This window comes from Lissotriton helveticus, chromosome 8 (genome assembly GCF_964261635.1).
Source record: "Lissotriton helveticus chromosome 8, aLisHel1.1, whole genome shotgun sequence".
NCBI classification, from domain to species: Eukaryota; Metazoa; Chordata; class Amphibia; order Caudata; family Salamandridae; genus Lissotriton; species Lissotriton helveticus.
In genome coordinates this window covers 1,337,281,499-1,337,305,971 of record NC_136069.1, presented here as the reverse complement: position 1 = coordinate 1,337,305,971, position 24,473 = coordinate 1,337,281,499, and the positions used below count along the sequence as shown (strand labels likewise).

Genomic DNA, 24,473 nt, shown 5'->3' with positions numbered 1-24,473 from the left:
TTGCAACGGGTAGTCCATGTCGAACTGTGTCGTCTTCGGGGTCAGTGGGAACGCCACAGACTTTGACCAATTTACCCTAAGACCGGAGAGGGCCCCGTAGCGTACCACCTCCCTCAACACCGACGGGAGGTTCTTGTCTGGGTCTCGAACGTATAGCAATGTGTCATCCGCATACGTAGATATGACAATTTTGTACATAGGGAAGCTAATCCCTTCGTGACTATGATACTCCCTGAGGGCGCAAGCTAGTGGTTCGGCCACCAGCGCATATAATAGTGGCGACAGCGGGCAGCCCTGTCTGGTGCCCCTGCTAATCGAGAAGGAGTCTGATACTCGATCGCCTATGCGGAGCCTAGCCGTGGGGTGGTGGTACAACGCCCCTATCATTTGCAGGAATGGCTCGCCCAGACCCATTCTCCGCAAGACTCTTACCATGAAGGGCCATTCCACAGAATCAAAGGCCTTTCCCAGGTCTAGGAAGATGGCAAATGCTTTCGTGTCCTGCCTAACGTGCTGCATAGTGCCCAGTACCGTCCTGATGTTATAGGTGAGATTCCTGCCGGGCACAAACCCTGCTTGCTCCGGAGCTACCAGCTCAGGGGCCAGTAGTGCCAGTCGCATCGCCAATACCTTGGCATAAAGCTTGGCATCGACGTTTAATAAGGACAATGGCCTGTAAGAGATACACGAGGTCGAGGGTTTGCCAGGTTTGAGGATAGTTACAATCAGTGCTTCCCTCATCGATCGCGGCATACTGCCTTCGAGTGTGGAAGTAGAATATCCTTAAATGCTTTATAAAAGCCCACAGTGAGCCCGTCCGCCCCTGGAGCGCTGCCCGATCGCATGCTCGCCAGTGCCTCCGCGATTTCATCCATATGTATTGGTTGCATCAAGAATTCCCGGTCGGAATCCTTCAGAAAAGGCAGCTGTATATGACCCAGATAGTCATCTATATCGTTCCCCATGTTTCCAGCTTTGGAAGTGTAAAGCCCCGAGTAGTATTTTTTTAACTCGTCTACTATCTCGACTTTCCAGCTCGGGTATCACCAGTGTGCGTCTAGAGTTCTTCAAAATCCGGGCAAGGAGAGAACCAGGCCGGTCCCCCTCGCGGTAGGACCGAGCAGTGGCGTACTTTCCCATGTGCCGCACCTCCCTGTCTGCTTCTTCGTTGTATTCCGCTATGAGGGACTTGATGTCCTCCGCCACGTTGGCGTTTACATTGCTCAGCTGTCGCTTTTCCAACTCTGTAAGTTGCTTCTCTAAGTGTTGTAATCTCTGGCGAATAGACTTGAGGACACTCGAATGTTTTGACATCGCAATGCCACGGATATACACCTTGAATGCCTCTCAGACAGTGTGGAAGCTATCAAGAGACCCTATGTTAGTGTCAAAGTACTTCTCTATTTCGTCAGCCAGCTCCCCTCTGAATTGATCATCTAGTAAGGAGTACGGTGGGAAGCGCCATGTGAAAGGTGGGATTCTTTTCGCCGGAGTCTCCAGGGCTAAGAGAAGTGGCGAGTGATCCGAAAGAGTACGCGCCAGGACCGTGCAGGAGCTGACGCGATTTGCCACTGAGGAAGATGTCAACCAGTAATCAATTCTGGTGTGTATGTTGTGGTAGGCGGAATATTGAGTGAAACCCCCCCTCCCAGCATTTCTACCCCTCCACACGTCAACTAGGTCTAGTGTAATGAGTTCCGATTGAACTTTCAGTGCAGCGGCCGAAGTCTTGCGTGGCGGGCCCGAAGACCTGTCCAGTTCTGGGTCACCCCCCCCCCCAGAGCATTTGTGCGTTAGTGTAAGCCCGGCAGTGTTGAGCCAGAGTATCGTAGAAGTCTGGGGAGTCATAATTAGGACCATAAACATTTATCACAATGAGATAATATCCCTTCCCTGTGCATCTGGATATTAGATATCGGCCAACCGGGTCCGCTATCAGCAACGTCAATGACAATTTACATTTGGGGTTCACCCATGTTAATACTCCTTTGGAATGTGTTGTGAACCCTGCCACCGTGATGTTGCCCTCAAGCCCCCTACTACAAAGCATTTTACTTGTGAGCGGGAGGTGAGTTTCCTGGACGAGTGCCGGGTCCACGTCATGACGCTGTAAATAGTTCACTACCTTCCTAAGTTTGCGGTGATCATTTAGACCCCGCACATTCCATGTCAAAGCTCTGAGTGTCCCCACCTCCCTCTCCGTGGTCACCCTGTGTGCTGTAGACATCTTAGCAGTGTGACAGATCTATGTATAGTAACAGGAAGCACAAGACTAGCGCAGGCAGTGTGAGCAGGCAAAAAGCACAACATTGTACCAGGAACATTCCCCGACCCGCCACCCCCCTCCGACAGCAGACCCTCCCCAACTTGGCTTTGCCGATCCCCAACCTGCCCATCCCAACCCAATGTCATACCACCACACATGGTGACTTGAACTTCAACAAAGCATTGCGCTCGGGGACCAAGGTCGCCCGACAGCTCTTGTCCCTCAATATTCTCAGAGTGTTATGTCAGGCCTCCTCCCTCCTCCGCCATGCACTGCTTGCGGTATGATCAGAGCTGCTGTATATTACCGCCAATTGTCATATAGGGATACCCATTTACCCCCCCCCTCCCCCAAATCGGCAGCATACTCCTCTCTTATACGTCTCTAAGAGGCATTATGCAGACAAGTCCGCCTCAGTCTAACCACCTTTGGTCATCTACATATAGGTCCTGTACCATACCCTGAATTCCATCATCTACTTATCTGCAAGGTGTCAATGGTCCTTGGAGTGAGCCGATCCGTTATCTCCATCTCTTCAGTCAGGCGGGGGATGTCAGCAGTCGGCTATTGTCCACCCTTAGAACAGTCTGTCGCAGAAGTTATAATCCTGGGTCACTCCTGTTCATCTAGACGGCTATTGTCCCCATCCTCCTGTACTTCCGCATTACCATTTCTCTTCTCCCTTGACCATTTCTTCAGTGCTTGCTGCAGTTGGTTAGGGTCCGTAAATATGTGCGAGTGGCCCTGTCTATTGACACGGAGTTTGGCAGGGTATAGCATCGCGTAGTCTAGTCCCAGTTCCCTGAGGCGTTTCTTGTGCGGGGTGAAGTGTTTTCGTGCTTCCTGCACTCTGGCCGTGAAGTCTGGGAATAGTGATATCGCCGACCCTTCATATTGTAGATCCGCTTTGGCTCTAGCCAGCCGGAGTGCTGTGTCTCTGTCTCTGTAGTTGAGCAAATTTGCTATGATTGGGCGGGGGGGGGCATCCCCGGACGTGGCTGGGGGCCCAGAGACCGGTGCGCTCGTTCAACCACAAACATCGTCGAGAACACCCCCTCGCCCAGGAGGGTAGTGAGAAGCCTCTCGATGAATAGTTCCATCTTGCCGGTCTGAGTGGACTCCGGCAGGCCCGTTATGCGGAGGTTACAGCGTCGCAAACGTGCCTCCAGGTCTTCCGTCTTATCTTGGAGGGATCTCATCAGGCTCTCCACCCGCTTGTGGGCCGAGTCTAGTTCTGTCTGCGCTTCCTCAACGTCCGTTATTCTCCTTTCCGCCACGTCGTGTTTCTCGGTGTGTTGGTCTAGGCGTTCGGCCATGCGATCCATCCTGTACGTCATGGCGTCCATTTTGGTGCCTAGCGCAGAGATGCTAGATTGCAGGCTCTGTTCCATGGAGCGGAGCATGGTCTTGATGTCGGAGTCCTCCGCTTGCTCCTCTTCCTGGTGCGGGACCTCCCTGTGCTGCGTAGGGGGGCTCTGTATCTGCAATCGTCTCTGCGCAAAGGGGAGTTTGCTTTGCGTCTTGTCTCCCTTTCCCATCGTGATCGGCCGGTCGTTTCCCAAATACCAGAACTTTGGAGCCGGCCTCACCGGGGACACCCACGCAGCGTCCAAACGTCGCACCACAGATGAAGTCACCCCCGGGTTCAGCCCGATGTCTGACGTAATCCCCTTGATGTGGCGTTTCCAGCAAAGTGTCTAAGACCAACACCGGCTCGTGGCAGCGTGTCCCGTTAGGCCAGGCAAGGTCCTACGTCCACACAGGGCTAGGCACTATAAACGCAACCAGCGGCTCTTCTGACTCGTTTCCATGCACTCAACCTGCAGCATGTGTGTGCGGATTTCCGTCGGCTCCACACGATTGAATTCACTCAGTTTGCGTGCCTCAATCTAGGGATCGCCGCCACAGTTACTCCACTGGCATCGCTAAGCTGGCCGCAGCATAGGGAACCACACTCGGGGTATCCGGGCTTAGTTTGCGGCTTCTCGCCATATAGATGTCTCCTCCGTATCTAGTTTATTCATATGAGGGCTTGCTGTGTCCCACAGAGGCGTCCAGATGTGTCCCCAGTCCGGCCGCTCAGCTCCCAGCCCCGCCGATGTAAAGTCTCACTCCACGCTGGGCCTACCTCCAATAATGGCGCATCCCCTCGGCGTTACATCTTCTCTGCCACCCGGGGCTTCTAGGGTGCTTAAAGGGGTGATACCGTCCCTTTCAGGACCGAGTTGCTGGCCTCTCAAAGCGTGGCCCCGCCGGGGCAGTCCAGAACCTGTTAGCGTAGGGTCCGTCCTCAGGCTCCCGGGACAGACGCACACCCCGCAGCCGCACGTATGTGCACGTCGCCCGGATTGAAGGACTGCTGGGGGTCGCGGCTTGCGGCCCACCACCGCTCGGCTCTCAACAGCTCCTCGCACTCGTCTCCCAGTGTCGGACCACCACCGCTCTGGGTTCAGCGGAATCACGGTCTTTTCCAACGTCTGGGGTGGGGGGTCTAATCAGCAGCTCTGTGCGTGTATAATGAAGGATGTTTGGCAGTGCCTGACGGAGCTTCGGGATTAAACGGCCTTCGTAGCTGCCGGCAAGCTCCGCCCCCCCGACAACCACATACTTACCCTACACGCGCCTCTTTGCCCATACCTCCTCCACAGCAGTCTCGACAATTGAGGCTTAAATTATGGTAATGCAGACCACACTATATACACTGGTTCAAGATGCAACACATTACCAGATATTCCAAACAATCATAAATGGTTGAGATTCTCTATGGCTAAGATGGCACCTTTTACAACAATATTCCAGCTAAACACGAGCAAATATCTTTGGCCAGACCCCCGCCCTTCTCCACACTAACACCGCGTCATTGTTACTTTTACTTTACAGGTTCCCTCAATCGCTAAATCAGTGATCATCTTGGCCAGTTACGGTTGGGGCATATTAATCCCTCAAAAGAGGCGAGTCCTTCTGTTTGGTGGAAGGAAAGGGACACATGCCGTGGTAGAATGCTGGGGGAACACCAGCACACCCCCCGCAGCACTATCCACCACCATTGAATGTACGATCACGTGGCTATGCCACACATTGATCTGGTTTGTACATGGTTTAAAGGTATATAAAAAAGGTACATACAATGACCATATCTCCTTGACTATATCAAACAGCATTGTTGTTTTTATCTGTGTAGAGTGCAAAAGACCCCCATTTCCTTATCCCTTTCCCCTCCATGGCCTTGTGGTTTCCATAACTCTGAGACCTTGCGACGTAACCTTTAATTGATTGTTTTTACTCTCTCCATGTTTCCTTTTCTTCTAGAAGGTATACATTTTTAACCTCTTTCACTCACCACACCACTGGACAACTCTTTGAGTCCAGACTTTAATGGATGTAACTTTTTCTTTTGAGTTTTACCTAGTCAAAGCCATCCCCTTGAGTAGTAATTGCAATGTAGGTCCTGATGAAATGCTTAGAGTTGTTTGGACAGTGTAGGGCATGAAACATGTCGACCATCCACACACCTTACACATTTACTCACTGCACCTCAGTGAGAGTTGGCCTGGCATATGCTGTCCACTATTCTAGTGGGCACCTTGCACCTGTCCAAATGACCCTTCTTGATGGTAGGTTTAAAGACAACCTATGTAGAAAGCTATCCTAGTGATAGCTGTGGAGAGCAGCCTTCAGGCTAAGTCTTGAAGGAATGTAAAGCAGCTTGTTTTACCAGTCTATAATCTCATGAATGACCAAATGAAAGGAGAACCACACCAGGTATATATATATACGCCCCGAGACCTGTAGGTGATTTGGCGCGATATAAACCCGCAATAACAAATAACAAATAACAAAATATATATATATATATATATACTAAACACATCCCTCTAGTCTCTTTATGAGGCTAGAGGCAAAAGTACATTCAGTAAACGTATTTAGCACACAGTAAATTAGCACAATATACGCTGAGCCCTAGGGGCGTACCAAACTATATACTAAGAAAGTGGTATAAGAACCAAGACCGATACAAGGCCTAGAGCCTTTAGAACCGCTAGGGCCACCAGGAACCACCCAAGGTAGTGACACTGGGGACCCACGGGGGATGCGTGCAGTGTCTAAACACAGCCGCGAATCACCATTAACTTCTATGGGGAAAGACGTGGTTGGAATTTTAAAGATAAAGGACACTTAGAGGAGGACTTGGAGCAAACCCCTTTAGAACTAGGAGGTTCTAGAGTCAATACCCACGGGAGCACCGGAGTACTCGAGTTACCTCACCCAGGGAAGCTGGGTGCACAGGTGGTTTTTTTTGTCGTGTTTCAACGTCATTTTCAATGGCGATCTGCTGCAAAGTGCTGCTGGCGACCAAGTCGAAAGTGTGCGGGTGGATCGGAGATCTGAAGAACCTGAAAGCAGAGAGGACAGAGTCTGGGTCACTAGCCAGTGACCTGGAAGGCGATGAGCAGATGCCCACCGATGTCAGGTGATTTCAGGTGAAGAAGGTGAAGCTTGACTCTTCAGCCACGAGGACCAGGAAGCGTCGATGACGACCAGGAGCTGGTTTCGAGCTGTCCCACGAAGGATGACGAATGCTGCGGTGTCGGTATCCGGATTGGAACCAACAAGCCCTGGCAACAGCAACCCACACAGAAAGCAAAGATTGGCTTGGTGCAGACCAGCAAGGTCTGAGGGACTAACCCTTTGGAGGGGAGTCAGGGCACGTCTGGAGCAACCAGGAAAGCCCAAGAAACAGAAGCGTTACCTTTGTGGGGACCCACCAGTGAACGGACCAGGGATCGCGAAGGAGCCTTGTGCGGAAATGGTAGAAGCGGGCCCACGGAACACTCGTGGAGTGTAGGTCCACAATCTTCGGTGAAATTGGTGCTCGGGGCATGGACTACAAGTAGCCCAACGCACAACTTCGGGAAAGCTCAGGAAGTTGATGCACTTGCAAATGAGCACGGTGTCCAGGAGTTCCGGTTCCACGTCACTCGTGAGGGCTGCAAGTCTTAGCTTTGCTGGGATCTCCTGTCGGCCTCTGAGAAGTCTGGAAGTTTGTGTCCTGAGTCACAAATCCGTCGGGAGCTTTGGAAATGCAGACCGGCAAGATGCTTCTTTGGTGCTGGTTTGAACAGGGGAGTCACTCCTTGACCCCATGGAGATTCTTTTATCTTCTAGTCGTGTAGAATGTCGAAGTTCCAGGATATATGTTGCAGAGTTTTGTCCAGGTGTAATCTGAAGTTCTAAGGACTAGGGTCCCATACTTATACTAAGTTAGGGGGTTGGACATACTCTGGGGACCCACCTATGGGAGGGTCTAGGAAGAAGAGTGGTTACACCCATTCCTTTTGTCCAGTTTCACGCCAGAGCAGGGGCCGAGTGTCCCTGCAACCGGTATGAACTGGGGTATGCACAGGGACATCAAGTGTGCCCCCAGCACTATCTGAAACGCATTCTCTGAATGCACCCACCCAGCCCCAATACACTAAAGCCTGTCTGGTTTGAACTGGGGTATGCACAGGGACACCAAGTGAGCCCCCAGCACTATCTGAAAAGCATTTTCTGAATGCACCCACCCAGCCCCAATACACTAAAGCCTGTCTGGTTTGAACTGGGGTATGCACAGGGACACCAAGTTTGCCCCCTGCACTATCTAAAAAGCATTCTCTAAATGCACCCACCCAGCCCCAATACACTAAAGCCTGTCTGGGAGGTGGTTACACCTCCCTGTGACAGGAAACCTATTGTCCAGGCCTCCCCTGGCAGAGTTTCGTCCCAGCAGCAGGAGGTCAGACCCGTGTCTGTGGCATCCATTTTGTGATGCCAGGCTTTTTTAACTTATTATCGGTTAGACCACTGAGTACATGTCTCTCCCTCTAGAAGGGTGGAATTCTACCCCTGCCGCCAGGACTGGCGCGGGAAGGGGTGCGGGGGAAGGGGTGCGGGGGAGGGGGTGGGGGTTGGAGATGTAGGATTCCAAAGTATTCGACACCAAGCACGAAATGTTCCCATGCAGCCATTCCAAAGTTAGCATTTACCGCGAGGTTATCATGCAATAAAGAGTATATGGTCTGGCTGCATCACAGAACAGCCTCAAAGAATAGATTCCGAAAGCTGCAGAGGGGTCCTGCTCATGCATGGGCACCCTCTCACACAAAACCAAGCACTCTGCCTCCAGGATTGATAAGGCCTGCCATAGGAGTGACTTATAGGTTTATATGCGTCAGTGATTAAAGGTCGATATAGGTAACCTATATCTTAGTATGGGGTGCATGCACCACCTTACCCAGGCTCCAGTAGCAGACCTGTGGTGCCATTTTGGAAGGTGTCCATGGGGTACCTATGCCCGTAGTACCTAAGGTACCATATACTAGGGACTCACAAGTGTAACCCAGTAACCAATCTGGAGTGTACCTAAAGTACATGCAATCAATTTAGAGAGGAAAGCAGAAAGGCTGGGGCCCTGAATAGCAGGATCACAGCCAAACTAAGTCAAAACCATCAAAACACCAGAAACAAGCGGGGGCAACCATGTAGTCAGATTCCACCTTCCTACAACCCCACTTCTACTCACAAGCCCTCTCATAAGACCTTAGTTTCACGACGGCAACCAGAAAAGAACTCCAGCAAAGAGCTATTTGTGGAGCCCGTTGGGCATTGCACCACCGGCCCAACGAGTAGCTGCCTTATGATGAAGCATGACACCCCTCAGGATGTGTGAGGGCCTTTGCTCCTTATTGGAGCTATCCCAGTGCTGGTACCCACTCTTATTCCAGCACCTGGTTGATAAACACTTCCCTAGTCTCATCTCTCTTCTCCCTCTTCTGCCTCATTGGAGCTGCATACTCCTTTTTTTGCATGGTTATTTGGGGCCTGTATGCTGTACCTTTTAACCCTTTCTCCCACCTCCTGATATTCATAACATGAATGGCTCAGCAGTGGGGCACGGTGAGAGATCTAAAAGCACAAACCACATGCAACTTTTAGGAATGGGTTTATGATAGGCATTACACAGCTTACCTGGTAGGTGAAAGGGAAAGTGTGGTGTGTGATGTGGTATGGAGTACGTGAAATTTGAATTTTGGAAGTACAAGTTTTAAGTGTGTGAAAATAGGCTACTTGTTCACCTTAGGAATGTCTGTCTTTGCCTGCCAGACAGACATATTTCACTCATTCTTCAGACCACCCAGACCCAGGAAAACCTTCATCGGGGATATTATTTAACTCATCACCACCTTATTCAACAAACAAAATCTTTTTCTGAAACTTCCGCTCATCTTCTACACCGGCTAGTAATCCTATTGTTGACTTTGGTGGAGGGTAGTGAAGTGGTGGGAGTGGAGGAAGACATGTACACCTTGCAAAAAATCCATACAACACAAGGCACCAAGATGACACCATCCAATCCACCAACTAGAATCAATCATATCCCTCTTCAAGATAATCAATGACTCACACATGCACTTCTGTTATGAGAGACTAAAAACTGTAAGCATCCACCACCTCCAAAATCCACTCCCTTTAACACAGACTACCTTACCCTTTCTTTCTGCGCCTTAACTCTTCAGCAGCTCAAGAATATGCAGATCTGCACTTTCAGGACACCAAACTACTAGTGCCATGCAGAGAGCAAGCCAGGATCTATACTTTTCAATTTAGTCTTCATCATCTATATCCTTCTGGCCAACCACAATAAATCGAGATTTACCAGTATGGCATCGAACTTGAAAGAAGTGAATGTAAACAAAAAAAACAACTCAAAAGCAGACTCTCCCTCATCCAAGTCTGCATATTAAACACCATCCCTCAAACTGATATAAAAGACAAAAAAGATCCACCTAACTGATAGTACCAAACAAGCCCAGCATCAGGAATAGCTCCCCAATATTAAAGTGTAGGAATTCACAACCCAACTATGCACCCTAACTCTATGCATGTACAAAATAATTCATCAACTCAATCAAAATTGCTACTTTGCTAAATAAAATGTCCTTGGTGCACATGAACTTCAGAACAACACTTGAAGTCCTTGTACTCTCCTACCAGGATGGTGGCAATACCATACTGACTGTGGCTTCTGTGAAGATGGGCCAACACATTCAAAGTGCTAACGATGCATGACGTACGGCCTGATTTAGATCTTGCTGGATGCAATATTCCATCACAAATGTGACGGATATTCCGTCTGCTGTATTAGAAGAGCATCATATCCTAGGGTTCTTGCAATGTGATAGATGGAATATCCATCACGTTTGTGACAGAGTATCTTCACTGTCAAGATATAATCAGACTCTAAATTACTCTCATCGTGAGGGATATGCATTGGCTGCTCAACCAGTGCTGCATCTTCTGTACGAACTGCTACCTTACTTATGAAGTAATGATTTACACTATTCTACCAGGGGAAAAAATAAACATATTTGGAAGGCAATGTAACGCATGACATAAGGATACTGCTAGACAACGTTGATTGAAAATGATTAAACACGATGGAAAAAGGAAAAGACCAGATGAAGCTTGACAGATTCTGCTTCAGTATCAGAATCTGAAAAAGTATCCAATCACTCAGTCAGAGGTACTTTATTCGGTTCATTGCAAAAACCATAAAAGTATGCTAAACATCAAAAGTCAAGACCACAATTAAATACAAGAGAAAATTGTGCAAATTAGCAATCCATACAGTACATTGTCATATGTAAAAACATACACTAACGATATCTACAAATATCATATAATAAGACCAGTTAAAGCACAATTAACAATTTTAAAAAGGAGACAAAGCGCTCGAAAGCAATTCATTAATTACTCCGCTATGTATACTAGGTCCATTTGATTTTCCTCTTAAGTCTCATAGCTATTGTCAGAAAATTCGCTATATTAAAAATCTCCCAGGTGTTAGACAGCAGCTGTAGATACAAAAGGGCAGGTTTGACTTGTCTAAAGCCCTGATCTATAATAAGAGGAAAAATGAACCTTTTACGAATGGGGCGAAGATGCTCACAAAAAAAGATAAAGTGCACAATGTCCATAATGGAAAATCCGTCACAAGACCAAATCTCCAAATCAGTCTCCTTAGTCCAACCTGGGCATTCTGTAAGAAGATGGAATTTGTTCAATCTGAACTTCGTCAATAAGAATCGATGATTAGTATTATTAACAATTCTTAAGTAGGGTTCTATTTCACTTGAGGTTATTAACAACTGGTGAGCCCTTACTGTTGGTTTACACAGCTCCTTCTCTTCTCTGGCCAGACCTGTCATCAGCTTGTAAGTGTCTTTCACCCATTTCACATCCCCCTTAATTAGTTTATTCGGTTGTTCATACAGTTCTGGGCGACCAAGTTTGACTGCTAGTTTTCTAACATAATTCAGCCAGGGGATGGAGTTACCATGCTCAAGGGCAAGGCAATCCCTGAGAATCTCATGGTTCAACTCCAATTCGGGATTCAGCCAGATTAAAATCCATTTTAGTAATGGAGCTACGGCTATGCGGTCTTCTAGATATTCTGCTCCACACTCTTGGTGAGCGATGTAACCAGAGGTTGACTGGGGGACGGATAAGATAGATTTCAAGAACTTATCCTCTGCCACCTGCAAGGCCTTTGCGTTTTTGAATCCCCACAAATCAGCTCCTTACATGGCTAATGAAATACATTTAGCATCATATATCTTCAGCACAGCTTCCAACGGTTTCACCCCCAATTTGCGAGCAAAACCCAAGACAGTCAAGATGGACTTAGCAAAGACGTTACGTTTTGCAGCCAGTTGGGGCAACCATGTGGACTTTTCGTCAAAAATAACCCCTAAATATGGAAATCTTGAAACCCTAGACAAGACATTCCCTTCACAGTGCAAGGTCTTAATTCTTTTAGGTTTACTGCCCACAATCATTACATGCTATTTTGGAAAATTCACACTAAGATCCAGCGCTTGCATAAAATCAGCAAATGAGTTTAAAAGACTCTACAGCGCCACTGCTGTGCGTGCTATAAGAGCGGCATCATCCGCATAAAGTAATGCCGGGATAAGATGCTTGCCTGCCCTCGGAATATCCTTGCACGCCTCAATTAAAACAGTGCCTACATCGTTAATGTAAAGGGTAAAGAGTAGGGGGGCTAAAATACAGCCTGCCTAACCCCATTAGTGATCCCGATCTTACCCGTACAGTTACCCAAACGGTCGTATCTGACTGTGGCCGAGAGGTCCCTGTGCAAGTCAGCAAGGAAGTACACAATACTTTTTTCAATACCAAGCTTAAGAAGCATCCCCCATAATTTGGACCTATTCACCCGGTCAAAGGCCGAGGAAAGGTCCATGAAGGCCAGATATAGTGTGCCCCTATTTGCAATTGTGTATTTCCCGATTAATAGTTGAAGGTTAAGGCTTTGATCTATAGTGCCTCGTCCTTTCCTAAACCCAAAGACCGAGAGATCGGGCGATAACAGCTTGGTTCCCCTCTATTACCTTTCTTAAAAATGGGCATAATCACGGATTCAGACCAGGTACCCGGAATACCTGATTTACATACCATGTTAAAAACGTTAGTTAAAACTCTAGACCAAGTCTTGACGTCTGATTTAAAGAGGTCTGCTGGAACGCCATCAGGGACCGGAGTCTTATTACTTGTCATCTTCCTGATGGCGTCTGCCACCTCTGTCTCAGTAACCACTAAAGTATAGGAACCCACAGTAGGGGTGGGTATAATCGCCTCCCCTGGGTTTTCCCCTTCATAAACTGACTTAAAATGAGAACACCAAACCTGTTCCTGAATGCCACAATCCAGTTGGTCATTACAAGGATCATGGAAAAAGGGTTCATTTACAACAGCCCAAAACTTGGAGCTGATCTTGAGAACGTCTATAGAGGTTAATTCTTCCCAGGCCGCTTCCCTAATTTCCCGCCTTCTGACTTCCAGTGCGATTTTGTAGGCTTTCCTTAGTGAGGCCACAATGGCCTTATCCACTGGCTTGCGTTTCAGGGCGGCCGTCAGCCTTTGGTTAGCTGTAGAACAGTTTTGATCAAACCAGCCCATCCCAGCAGGGTCCTTCGCTTTACCTGGTCGTCTAAGGTCAGCTGCGACCTGGGTACAGATTTTTGAGTAAGCCTCGAACACCTCCTCATTCCCAGCTTGAACATTCATGCATATATGCAGCTCAGTTCCTACTTTAATAAATAGGTTATTAAGGAAGTCTCCAGGTACAACTCTGCTCCATCTAATTCTGCGTGCCTGGTCTGTCGGGCGGATATCGAACGTATCCGTCCTATTATGGCCTAACGCCGGCTTTTTGATCAGGTCCATGATGCTGACAACCACTGGGTTATGGTCGCTAAAATGTGACCAGACTGCCGAGTAACCATGAATCTTGTCCCCCAGCGTGGAGCTAATAACGATATAGTCAATACTGAATGACTTCCATTCCCTTTAAAAGTGGGTATCTCCTCATCCACCATTGATGGGAGCATTAAACCATTATCTGCAAGAATTTTTTCAAGAAGATCTCCTTGTGCAGAATGCTCAAAATGGGTATCCCCTTGCTCTACGGGGCCTAATTGATCTAATGCCAAACATTTATCCGGGCAGCCATGTATATTAAAGTCGCCCAGAACTATGATAAAATGTTGGCTTTTATTGACCCCTTTGTAATCTGCCAAAATAAGATTTAACATTTCCAGGTGATCAGTCGTGGTGACTCTATCATATGAATTGTAAAAACTAATGATTAAAATACTGCCCATCCCACGGCAGGTAATTTGTACTGCCAAGCAGTGTGGTGATCCTGTGTCTAATTGGGTATGGGTGCCAGGGATAGTAGCCGAGAATAGTGTGACCAGCCCACCCTTCGCCCTCCCCATATTAGATGCTACTGCAGGAATAAAATGGGTAGAATAACCATCTAAGCTAAAGATGTTCCCAGTATCCCATGTTTCTTGCAGCCCGATAATGTCTGCCCCACCTATAAATTCTCTCCAGATTGGGTCATCTACTTTATTTTTAAGGCCAGCAATGTTCCAGGTTGCAAGCTTTATATTTGCACCCATAGCTAATTGAGCCACCCCGTCTAAGAGACAAGTTTTACTTACTGGTGGGTCCGAACTAAGGGCTATCAATGGGGTAACAGAGATAGGAGTGATTTTGGAAGAACCTAGTCACTCATTAGGTGTGCTCCGTCACTTCAGATGGGACTAGAAAACATCCCTGAAGGTCACATCATCTGCAACTGATAATGTACTTCCCATCTCCTGGTGCTCACACACCGCTTATGCCCACTGGCACAGGGGCATTCTATGACAAGAACTCCAATTCTCAACAGCTGATACATGTTGAAAAATGTGTTCATCTGAGGCATGCAAGATAACCAGGCCACAAGGTCTTAACACATTGTGCAGCCAGTCTCTTCCAGTATTTCCAAGTCACAGCATGCTTGAAGCATGCAGAACACTGCCTGTATCTGTGCCTGCGAGGATCAAATTTTGCTTTTAGAGTACCACATTTGGTCTTGAAAACGTCCTAGACTGGCATTAAAACACGTTGGCTAGGCCGAAATCTTCGCAGTGAGTCACAATCTTAAAAATCATTATATAGAACTTGTATTCTCAAGCATCCACATTGAAATAAACCCAATTGTGTAACAATAACTGATTTATGGAAAAAGTTATTTGGAGACTTCACACCTACAACAACAGACAAGAGGCAATTGAAACTATTCTGCCTAAAATACCTATACTGATACATTTTGGGTACTACACGTCATCCCAAGGCCCAATTGGTATTTGTCCATTGGGATAAGGATTATCCAGTTAGAGACCGCAGTATGCACTCAGACTGTGCACTACAATGACTAGAAGGACTCTCTACTTTCAAAAACCTCCTCATCTTTTTTGACTACCACCTTGTACACTCAAAGGTTTATAAAAAAAGGAGAGCACAGCATGCACAGCTATAAATTACTGGAAGTATTAAACACAAATGTAGTGGGCATATTGATTAGTTTAAAAACTCTTAGAAACAAATTACACAACATTTACTAGCAGTATACCACAATGACAAGTCCTACCAACACCGGAAGGCTGTAAACAAACTAGAGACAAATTGTGCAATTAGTACTAATGTTTTTGGACTGCTTCTGCAAGGCACGTAATGTATCTACTTCCCATTTTATTTGCTTGACTTACCATTGCCAAGTAGGGCAGTGGTGCACTAAATGTTCTCCAGCTGCCAGAAACTGTTGAGAAAGCAGAAAACAGGATAAATACTAGTTTCAAACAACTCATAATTTGTGTGTTATTACTGTTCCTTGATATAACTTTGTTTCCAGAAAGGATGTACTTACTTTGCAAAGAAGTCATACTATTTCTGATTGCTATTTGTTTGTGATGTGACTGCCAAACAAATGAAAATATAAAAACAGGCCTCCAAACGTTGAATTTTATAATAAATGCTTACAATGTTTACATGGCGTTTCGTAACTGAAGGGTCACTGAATTACCTGCTATTTGGCTAGGGATAGGGACTAGGGAACCTGCACACAGGCACCAAGTACACCTCAACGAGTGCCTACCACAACATGCTTTGAACAATCAATCACAGATTAATTTTTGTTTTGGAAGTATAAAGTTCAGTCAATTAACCACAAGCCTGAAAAATCAATTCAAAGCTATTTGGTGCCAAAATCACCATAAAGTTTTACATTTTTTACGGTTATCACCTCGAACAAACGATTAAAAAAAAGATACTATGTGCAGCACAAAAGTGTTTCTACTTTAACAAATTATTGCCACTCTAGATTGTAGAATTCACCAAACACTATGGAGTTAAGTCCATTTCTCTTGCAAAGGAGTTGGCAAACGAGGCACGGGAATGGGAAAATGGCACAGAATGGTAGGGGTTCAATTATATTAAAAGAAGCAAATGACACAGGAAAAATTGTTTGTGGAGGCAAGCAAACAACAAATTATGAATGAAGCTGTTAAGGTACATGACAAATATCAAATTGGTTAACACATTTTTGGGAAAAGAAAAAACTCCTAATACAAAATCAGTTTAGTGTGGCAAAAAGAGCACCTAGAAACACAAGGTAAAATATATATAGTTGTAAAAGAGAAAGGAAACATAATTATTTTGTAATGCGCACAGTATAATCAGATCTCTAGCAATGCTATTGCTAATTTTTCTTGAAAGGATAGGTCAAATGACGTACGTGCAGACATTAGCCTGTGATAGTCTGGAGTTTTGTAACAAAATGGTGGTGCCATTCCATAGTTGAAATCATTTCTTTTGGTAGCTATATGTTCGAGTAATTCCGGGCTCTAAAGCATAAAGATGTATTTGAGACTGCAATAACGTGAACATGTGGTTACAAAGCTTTAGAATGGCACCATCAACTACATACCCAACACCAAAACACAGTAATATTATGCTGAATGAGTCTTCAAGGGTCCATGTGCTTATCCAAGAGCACAGCGGCTATGTACCACTAGAGATGCTGGCCTCCTTCACCTGTGAAGCAATGACCAACGAGAGAACAGAAGCAAGTTTGAGGGTGCTCTCCTTGCTTAAGGTGACTGCCTCAATTGCACTCACAAGGGCCCCTTGCCAACCACCAGCACATAAATATATAATCTACCAGTATCCGCCTTATTGTGCTTAGACAGTAGCATGAAGCAAGGGCTGTATTATCAAGGTAACCCAAGAATTCATTGCCTGGCTAGCACCAGGTCTCGACTCACACTACAAAATTGCCTGAACGTACATTGTAACACTAACCTCCACACTTGGCAAAATCTTCAATGTACTCAAGCTGGCTCTTTGGTGCGGTTATGTATGCTCTTAACCACAGCAGCGTCACATTCAACAGTACTCCAGTGGTGGCCAAAGTTGTTAAGCAATATGAAACTGCAAATAATGGCCAGCACAGATCTCCTGCTCCAATATTCCAACACTTATCTTTTTGTTTTCACTGTTTGTTTTACAACATTCTACCCTCACTTGGTGGAACGTTTTAATAGTGCTGCTGCCCTTCTGCCTCGGGCTTTAAAGGTTACTAAAGGGCCTCTCCCTCAAGGTAGACCATCGGGCTTATAACTCTGGTGTGGGGCCTTTAACAGCAATTATAGCCCTCGGCAGCAGGTCATAACTCTTCACTGTATGTTTTTCAAAATTATGATATGACCCAGCAGGCCCGGAGAAGTTGGGAAAGGGATAAAAACAGTCCTAGGTGAGAACCTGTATTACATTTCATACTGCTTAGTACACAAGTCAGTGTGTCATAACACAGAAACATACAAGTCAAACCTCTCATACATTTAACTTCGCTTTGCTATCATTATCAATATACATTTTGATGATTTTACAGAAAGCTGAAAGCTAAATGAGTGGAACTGGAACAAGAGCAAAGCTACACGAAAACTGGTGAAAATAACAATTACCCTTCTTTCCACTAAAAGACACTTTTTTTTCATTAATGTTAGAGGTATGCCTCAAAAAGTTCACAACCATTTTATTGCTCACCTCTTCTGGTGTCAATACTCCAGTTTCTTTGAACTTTGACTCCTAATTACGAAAAGAAGAAAATATCAATGATAAAACAGGTAAATTTTTAATAGACAATTTAAATGGATGTATCAGTACTGTGTATATTCAATCGTGATAGCCCTTTGAATGAATTAGTGGTTAAGGTGTGCAGTCTTTCAGAGCATACTCTCAACAACAAAAAACAACATATTTTCACCTCTTGAAGATTAATGTGCAGTCCCATAAAATGAAATTATGAAGTGAAGGAAGATGAAAATCAAAACAGAGGTTTAACCCAAAAGGGTAAGTCCAGAAACAGAAAAAAGTAAATTCAATGATGTATTATGAAAAATAAAGCTGGTACTTGTAACTAAGACAATGATAAACCGATGGCTGTTACCCTCGTGTTGACCCCTCCTTTGTTTAACCAGTAATTTCTGTCCTTTGCTGGCCAGAGGCGTGAAAGGATGCATTTGTCAATCTATATACTACCTGGTATCATTACCAGAGTCAGATGAGTATACAGAAATAAGAAAAGGAGGAACTGCAGTGGGCGTGGTGTTTAAAACCGTTTTTGCAACCAATAGATTTCTATTTTGAGTACATTGTGTAATGTATATTCTGTGCGGTGGGGCAGGATTTCCTCTTCATGTCTGAAAAGAGGAAAATGGATTTAATGCACTAGACATCGTCCACTGTACAATGATAACAGGCTCTTATTTTGGGAGATGGGCAATCACGCTGATCCCTTTGCCATTACAGTAACGAATGGTAGTCCCACCTTTATCTTAACATATAAAACAATAAGCTAAAATCGAAGTAACAGATCAGCAAGAAAACTAAGAACGATGTAGGGATCAGGCTATAACCTGTTAATTATATAAAGCAATATCCCTGCACATTTTTACTTCTGTAGACCACCGAATAAATCACAACTGGAAGTCTGGGAACCCCACCACCCCCAAGTAATTACTATCAAACAAATGAGAAAAAAAGGCAGGCCTCCAAACATTTAATTTTATATTAATTGCTTACAATCATTACATGGAGTTCCGCAACTGAAGGTTACTGCAGTGAGATATCAAAAATGACCACAGAAAAGGTTTTTGAACAGTTAACTGAATTGCCTGGTAATCTGAATAAAAGATTAAAGTAAATAACTACAACACACAAATACAGAAATTACTACATATTTTATTTAATTAACAAAACAAAAAGATATTAAAGTTTAATTTTAATGGGAAGAATTAAGCTTAGCCAGGAAAGAGGAACACATGAATCCTCATACTATACACTATTTGGACTTCCAGTGTCCTATTGGATAATTTAACACAATACAATACATTATAATATAATATAATATAATAGATCACCACCCAGAAACTCATAGCTGCTACAGCCACAGAGACAGACCTCTGGCGGAAAGGAACCATTTCAGAAGGGCAGTGTAGCACAACCAAGCAATGGAGCAAGCATAGTATCAGCTACAAATACTGTGGATAACCAGACTTGGTTGGGTCTTTGTGTGTGCCCGCTTAATGCAGTTGTGTGTCTCTTGACATAACAGCTTGATTAGGGTTAAGGGCACTGGAACCCGACCCTTTACAGCTGATACTTAACCATGCAAGTATGGCATCGAAAAGAGGGAAGAAGTGATAGTCAGTAAAAAAATCTCATCCTAAAGTCCATGACTCAGAAAACTACAACTCACAAGGATTGCAACTCTGCCAATACTCCCACCACTTGATTGCCACCCATGGCACCCCAAAGTGTAGACACCACAGTCATGAAACTATTCATGACGGTCCTCTTTCAAAGCCTGCAAGATGACTTCACCACCCCATGCAGTGTACTGAAGTTGGGGAACCGAATGTACTGAAGTGGGTTTCAAGGGAGGTTAAAAAACAGACGTGAATGGCCTTTGGGAAAGGGTTCTCATTAGAGGGGAAAAGATGACAAGAAGAAAGAGCAAGAATTCATTAAGCAGGAATGTACTTGCAGTAAAATATCTCTCTGCAGAGCCACGTGAAAATCTTGTAACTCGCTCGAGGAGAAACAACATACGAAGCTGGGAAGTACTGACGGAAACGGAGGTTGACGATCTAGAGAACTTCAGTCAATGCTTTTCAGAAACCTACTGCAAAAGTCAGAAATGGAATTGGCTTAGGGGGTCATAGTTAATATTTTGGCTTCTGGGAGAAAGAACAATTTGAAGTGAGGGAAGGAGTCACCAGAGATCTCATTCTGGGAAGAAGGGGGAGAGAGGAGAGTAGGGGATGCTTGAGGTTTCGATGGTTAGGAAAGGAGGCGACTTAGAAGGGGACATGAAGATGGTGCGTTGGTTGCGGCAAGATGTAGAATTTTCTATATTTTCTTTTGTATGTATGTTGTATTTCCATAAAAACAAATAAAATTGTCTCATATACAAAATGAATGGAGGTGACATCTCAAATGTACTATAATTCTGTTAAACCTCAATAAAAACTCATTGGGCAGTAAAAAGTACTAAAATTGCAGCCGTTAAAATAAAAAAAGTTTGTTCACCAACCATTCATAAAAGGGTGACAAATACTGTTTATTTTCACTCAGGTCGGATTAAGTAAAAATTAATTTTCTTCGCAGATTTAAGTTTTATGTATGATAGCATGATGATCATTTTGCTGCTTAGGTAAATCATTTTATATGTTCATAATCCTTAAATAACAATATGTTGAATAGGAGTTTTACACTTCTGTTCTCCATCTTGTAGACCAGGCTCGAGCAAAAAACTGAAATATGGAAAAAAAAGTAAGGAACCATGTTTAATGAATAGAGCATTGATGATTTCCAAAGATTAAGATATTGCTAAGAGCAAAGGCAGCCCAGAAATTACATTGTTCCAAATCACATGAAAATGACTCAAACTATAATGCGGCTTATATAAAAGGCAAGAGTTGTGGCATGGTGCGGAATGTACAACTTCTGCACACAATGCCAACAAGGGAAACTAAAACAGCACAACTTATGCAACTGTACAACTGAGTTGGATAATTATGCTAACGTTAACTTCAAACATTTTTTAAAAACGTGATGTACTAGTATGCAATTTAGCCAAGCAGTGTCCTGTACTCATCAGTGAAACCATGTGCTGTGTTCTCTGCGCCCTTTATTGATATAGAAAGAGCTGCAGCACTGACACTTGACTGGGGTACTGTAGGAGAAAAATAGCAACAGGGTGGCGGCAGAAATCATACTTCCTTGAGAAACATGGTGTTCTCTCCAAAAAAAGGGAACATTAATAACGTGGTTTGGTAAAATGTGTAACTGGGAACACCCTTTTTCCATTACAATCACGTTTGCTAAAATGACTCAGCGTAAAGCAGGTCAGCTTCAAAAGCAACAATTGTACGGAATTTATGTGTAAGGGTCCACGGATCCCTCTTCTCAGACTGTAAAATACAGAGAATAGGATATAAATATGAATTAAATTGACAGTAACTTAAAGTTCTAAGCTAACATTTCGGCGTTTAGCAAGGGCTAGATAGAGTATCGGCGAATGTATGCAAAACTGCAATTCATATAAGGAGGCACTTCATAAAATAAAGAAACACCCAGGGCAAAAGTTATGGAAAGACATCTTTAATCCATTTGTCAGGACTTTAACATGTGTTCAGAATGTCTACAAAGAAGCAGGAGGAAAGTGTGTTGTATGAACCATACCTAAGATATCTACAGTGCAATTCTGGAGCCAATTTGTTGGGTGCACAATAAAAATGCTGCATTCTTATGTACAGTCTCCTGAAGCAAGTACAGTTTCTTTGGTGATCATTGTGGCAATAATGATGAACAAACACCCCTTATGTGGTGCACGTCATTAAGTAGTTTTCACCGGTTCTGGTGTGTAAAAGCAGCACATGCCGCAACTTGAAAAACAGACACTGGAGACAAACCAAAAGGAACGCAGTACTAAATCTGACAGGATGCCAGGAGAGACTAAACGCATCAGATGAGTGGTGAGACACCGGCAGCCGTGACCGCATCTTTCGGCCATCTGGACACATCCGGGCTGCTGAGAGGCACCCGGGAACTCTGAACTGCCACTTCGCAAGAGCGGTTAAGGATGAAAATGGGCCACCAGGCCCTGGGGGAACTTGCTCTGAATATATGTGCTCCATTGCTGGGACTTGGGGCTCTTGCTAAAGAGCCCCATAGAACTACTGAACTAACGCCTTAACAGGGCTCAGCTTTGATGTCACCACACGTGAATGGGGAATAACCTTCCGCATTAAATGGGGAAGTGGGACGGTAAAGCTGACCCGAGTAAGGCTAGTGGGCTTCCCTCAAGAATGCTGTACATATTGTTTGCAGTGTGTTATATTGTACTTTGTGTTCGAAGATAAATACCCCTTTTTACATAAAAGCAAGTATTTGACTGGACAATCATTTTCTGCTGGAGTTGCTGGATGTATTGTGAGTTGAGAGTCTGTGCTAACCTCAAAACTACCTCCCGTCCAAAAAGCCTTGGGCTACTCGACCCACAATACCACAGAGTCAAGTGCTGAACAGGTACTTGGCCCAGTTGCTCACAACAATTTTTAGGCTGGGTCCCGGGACATAAGAAGTAAAAGGCCTCATCAACCATGGTAGGGCGCAGTAATTCCTGCTTGCCCTGTGTCCCTATGAATGGGGTTGGGACGCACATGTACATATAGTCAATTTATGCTGTATAGGTTTGTGGTGTGGGCCCCTTACTACCTACTTTGTTTTAAAAAATAATCCAGGCGTTTATAGTGATTTGAGGAGCAGCAGATTGGATGATCAGGAGTGATGTCATTTAACATGCCATGAGTGCTGGAATATGTGAAGTCATAAGCAGTGCATGGCGGGTGTGCATGTTAAAGTTAGTTCACTAAACTAGAACTGGCACATTTCTGTGTTTTTGTTTATAAAGGTTTCTTTTAAATCATTGCACCACCTAACTTTAACGTCACTTGAACCTTAAAATTATATGCAATAGTGACTGTAAGGTTATTCAATGTTCCTTATAACTAGCAACAGATAATCAGATCAAGGTCTATTCATATTTTCCTGCAGATACTCAAACACTTGCCATGTATCTAAAAAAAATAATTTAGCTGGTTAAAACTTTTACATCAACGTTACTTTCCTTCAGTTCACCAAACTCAATCATTCTCTTCTAGCACATTTTCACTTTTTCTTGGTGGACTCCTAATGTCTGGAGTCTGTTTTTCATTACGTTACTCCACCCAGGTACACACAAGGACAATGAAAGCCTGGGAACCTGTCTAACTAGCAGGGGGACACAACAGCACTCCCAGTCCCAAATGTTTCAACTATGTTGTGTTTTACAGGTTTATATTTATGTGGAAATATAACCCCGATGAACGAACCTTGTTTACCAAAATGCAATATGTCCTAATGCAAGTCATTGTTATTTGAAAAAAACATTCATGAAGCTTTGAAACCATTGGCAGATCTTACACTGGAGGATATAGGGGTCACATTACAGTAACGTTACCAAACACAGAGTTCACACTCTTTCCTTAAACCCCACCACCATAACCTTCCTTCAGTAAGTTCTGCAAAGCCTACAGATTTCCCCAGGTTTGCGGTACAGGAGCTACGTTTTACCCATTTGCCACTAGAGAGGGAAGAAGACCAGAGTGCGGGCAACGCAGGAAGGAGGCATATCTTGTGCTGTAGGGCGGGGCAGTCTATAAAGAAGTGTAGAAGTAATCAGCAGAGTAAGTTGGGGAATGAGAGAATAGATAACCAGGGTCGTGGACCAGGGTCAGCGGACTCGATAATTCTCGCCTCGGTGCCTACTCTAACCAGGGATCACACTCGGCAACTCTGGGCATTAGCTTGCCTCATCTCTACAACGGCCCCCCACATTCGCCGGGGATGCCTGGTTTCACCTTGGAGATACCCAGTAGGGACCATCTCACAGGGATAGCCAGGACGGGTTCCCCAGCGGTCTACAGCGCCACAACGCCTCAGGGCAGCAGTGCGCTTTACAAGACACATACATTATATTACATTACATTACAAAGGTGACTTCAAGGGCAGAAACAGGTCATCAAAATCAAGAGTAGGGAATGTGAGAAGACTGAGTGTCACTGAGAATTGTGGGTTAACTGTAGCATTCCCTCGGTGAAGCAAAAAAGTGAGCAGACAGAATTATCAATTAAGGTTTTAAAACAAGCTAGCGGTAGAGCAATATTTCTTAGTATGGGGTTGGACAGAGCACTTGCTAATTTTGGAGAAGTGGTTGAAAGCTGTTTCTGAAGCATAATGTGAGGAAGTGGTATCCTGATGTAGCACATTTCAGCAATTTAGTATTTCTTAAGTCTTTAAGCTGTTCCTCACTCAACATTCAGAGTGACCTCCTACATGTTGCCTGTAGACAGTGAATTTAACAGTACGATGTCTGACCTCTGCATAAACTGATGATTTTATCAACACTAAGCCAATAGGCCTCAGCTCTAAAAAGGCTGAGCTATTGGTTTTGCCAACGCTAGTTTGATTTCTAAAGCAGGTTCTTGTTCAACTGCGATACAAAGGGGGATGATGGACGGAGCGTTTGAGCAAATCAAACACTCACCCCCAGTCAACTGATCTGGGTTTAATCCATCACCATTATTTAGCTCACTCAGCCACCCCAGTTCAGACATGGCCATATGCAAATCAGTCTGACCCTGTGCCTCAT

At 44.8% G+C, this 24,473-nt stretch overlaps 1 protein-coding gene across 1 annotated transcript in view; it reads right to left on the bottom strand.

The window, feature by feature from the left end:
* The window catches only part of ATG3 (autophagy related 3), a 185,580-nt gene that overhangs the window by 152,167 nt on the left and 8,940 nt on the right, over positions 1 to 24,473 (bottom strand). The window contains exons 3-4 of the mRNA XM_078658316.1: positions 17,762 to 17,803; positions 15,427 to 15,476 (exon numbers count right to left, since the gene is read on the bottom strand). Of these exons, the coding sequence (XP_078514442.1) occupies positions 15,427 to 15,476; positions 17,762 to 17,803 (92 nt within the window). The remainder of the gene's footprint in view (positions 1 to 15,426; positions 15,477 to 17,761; positions 17,804 to 24,473) is intronic.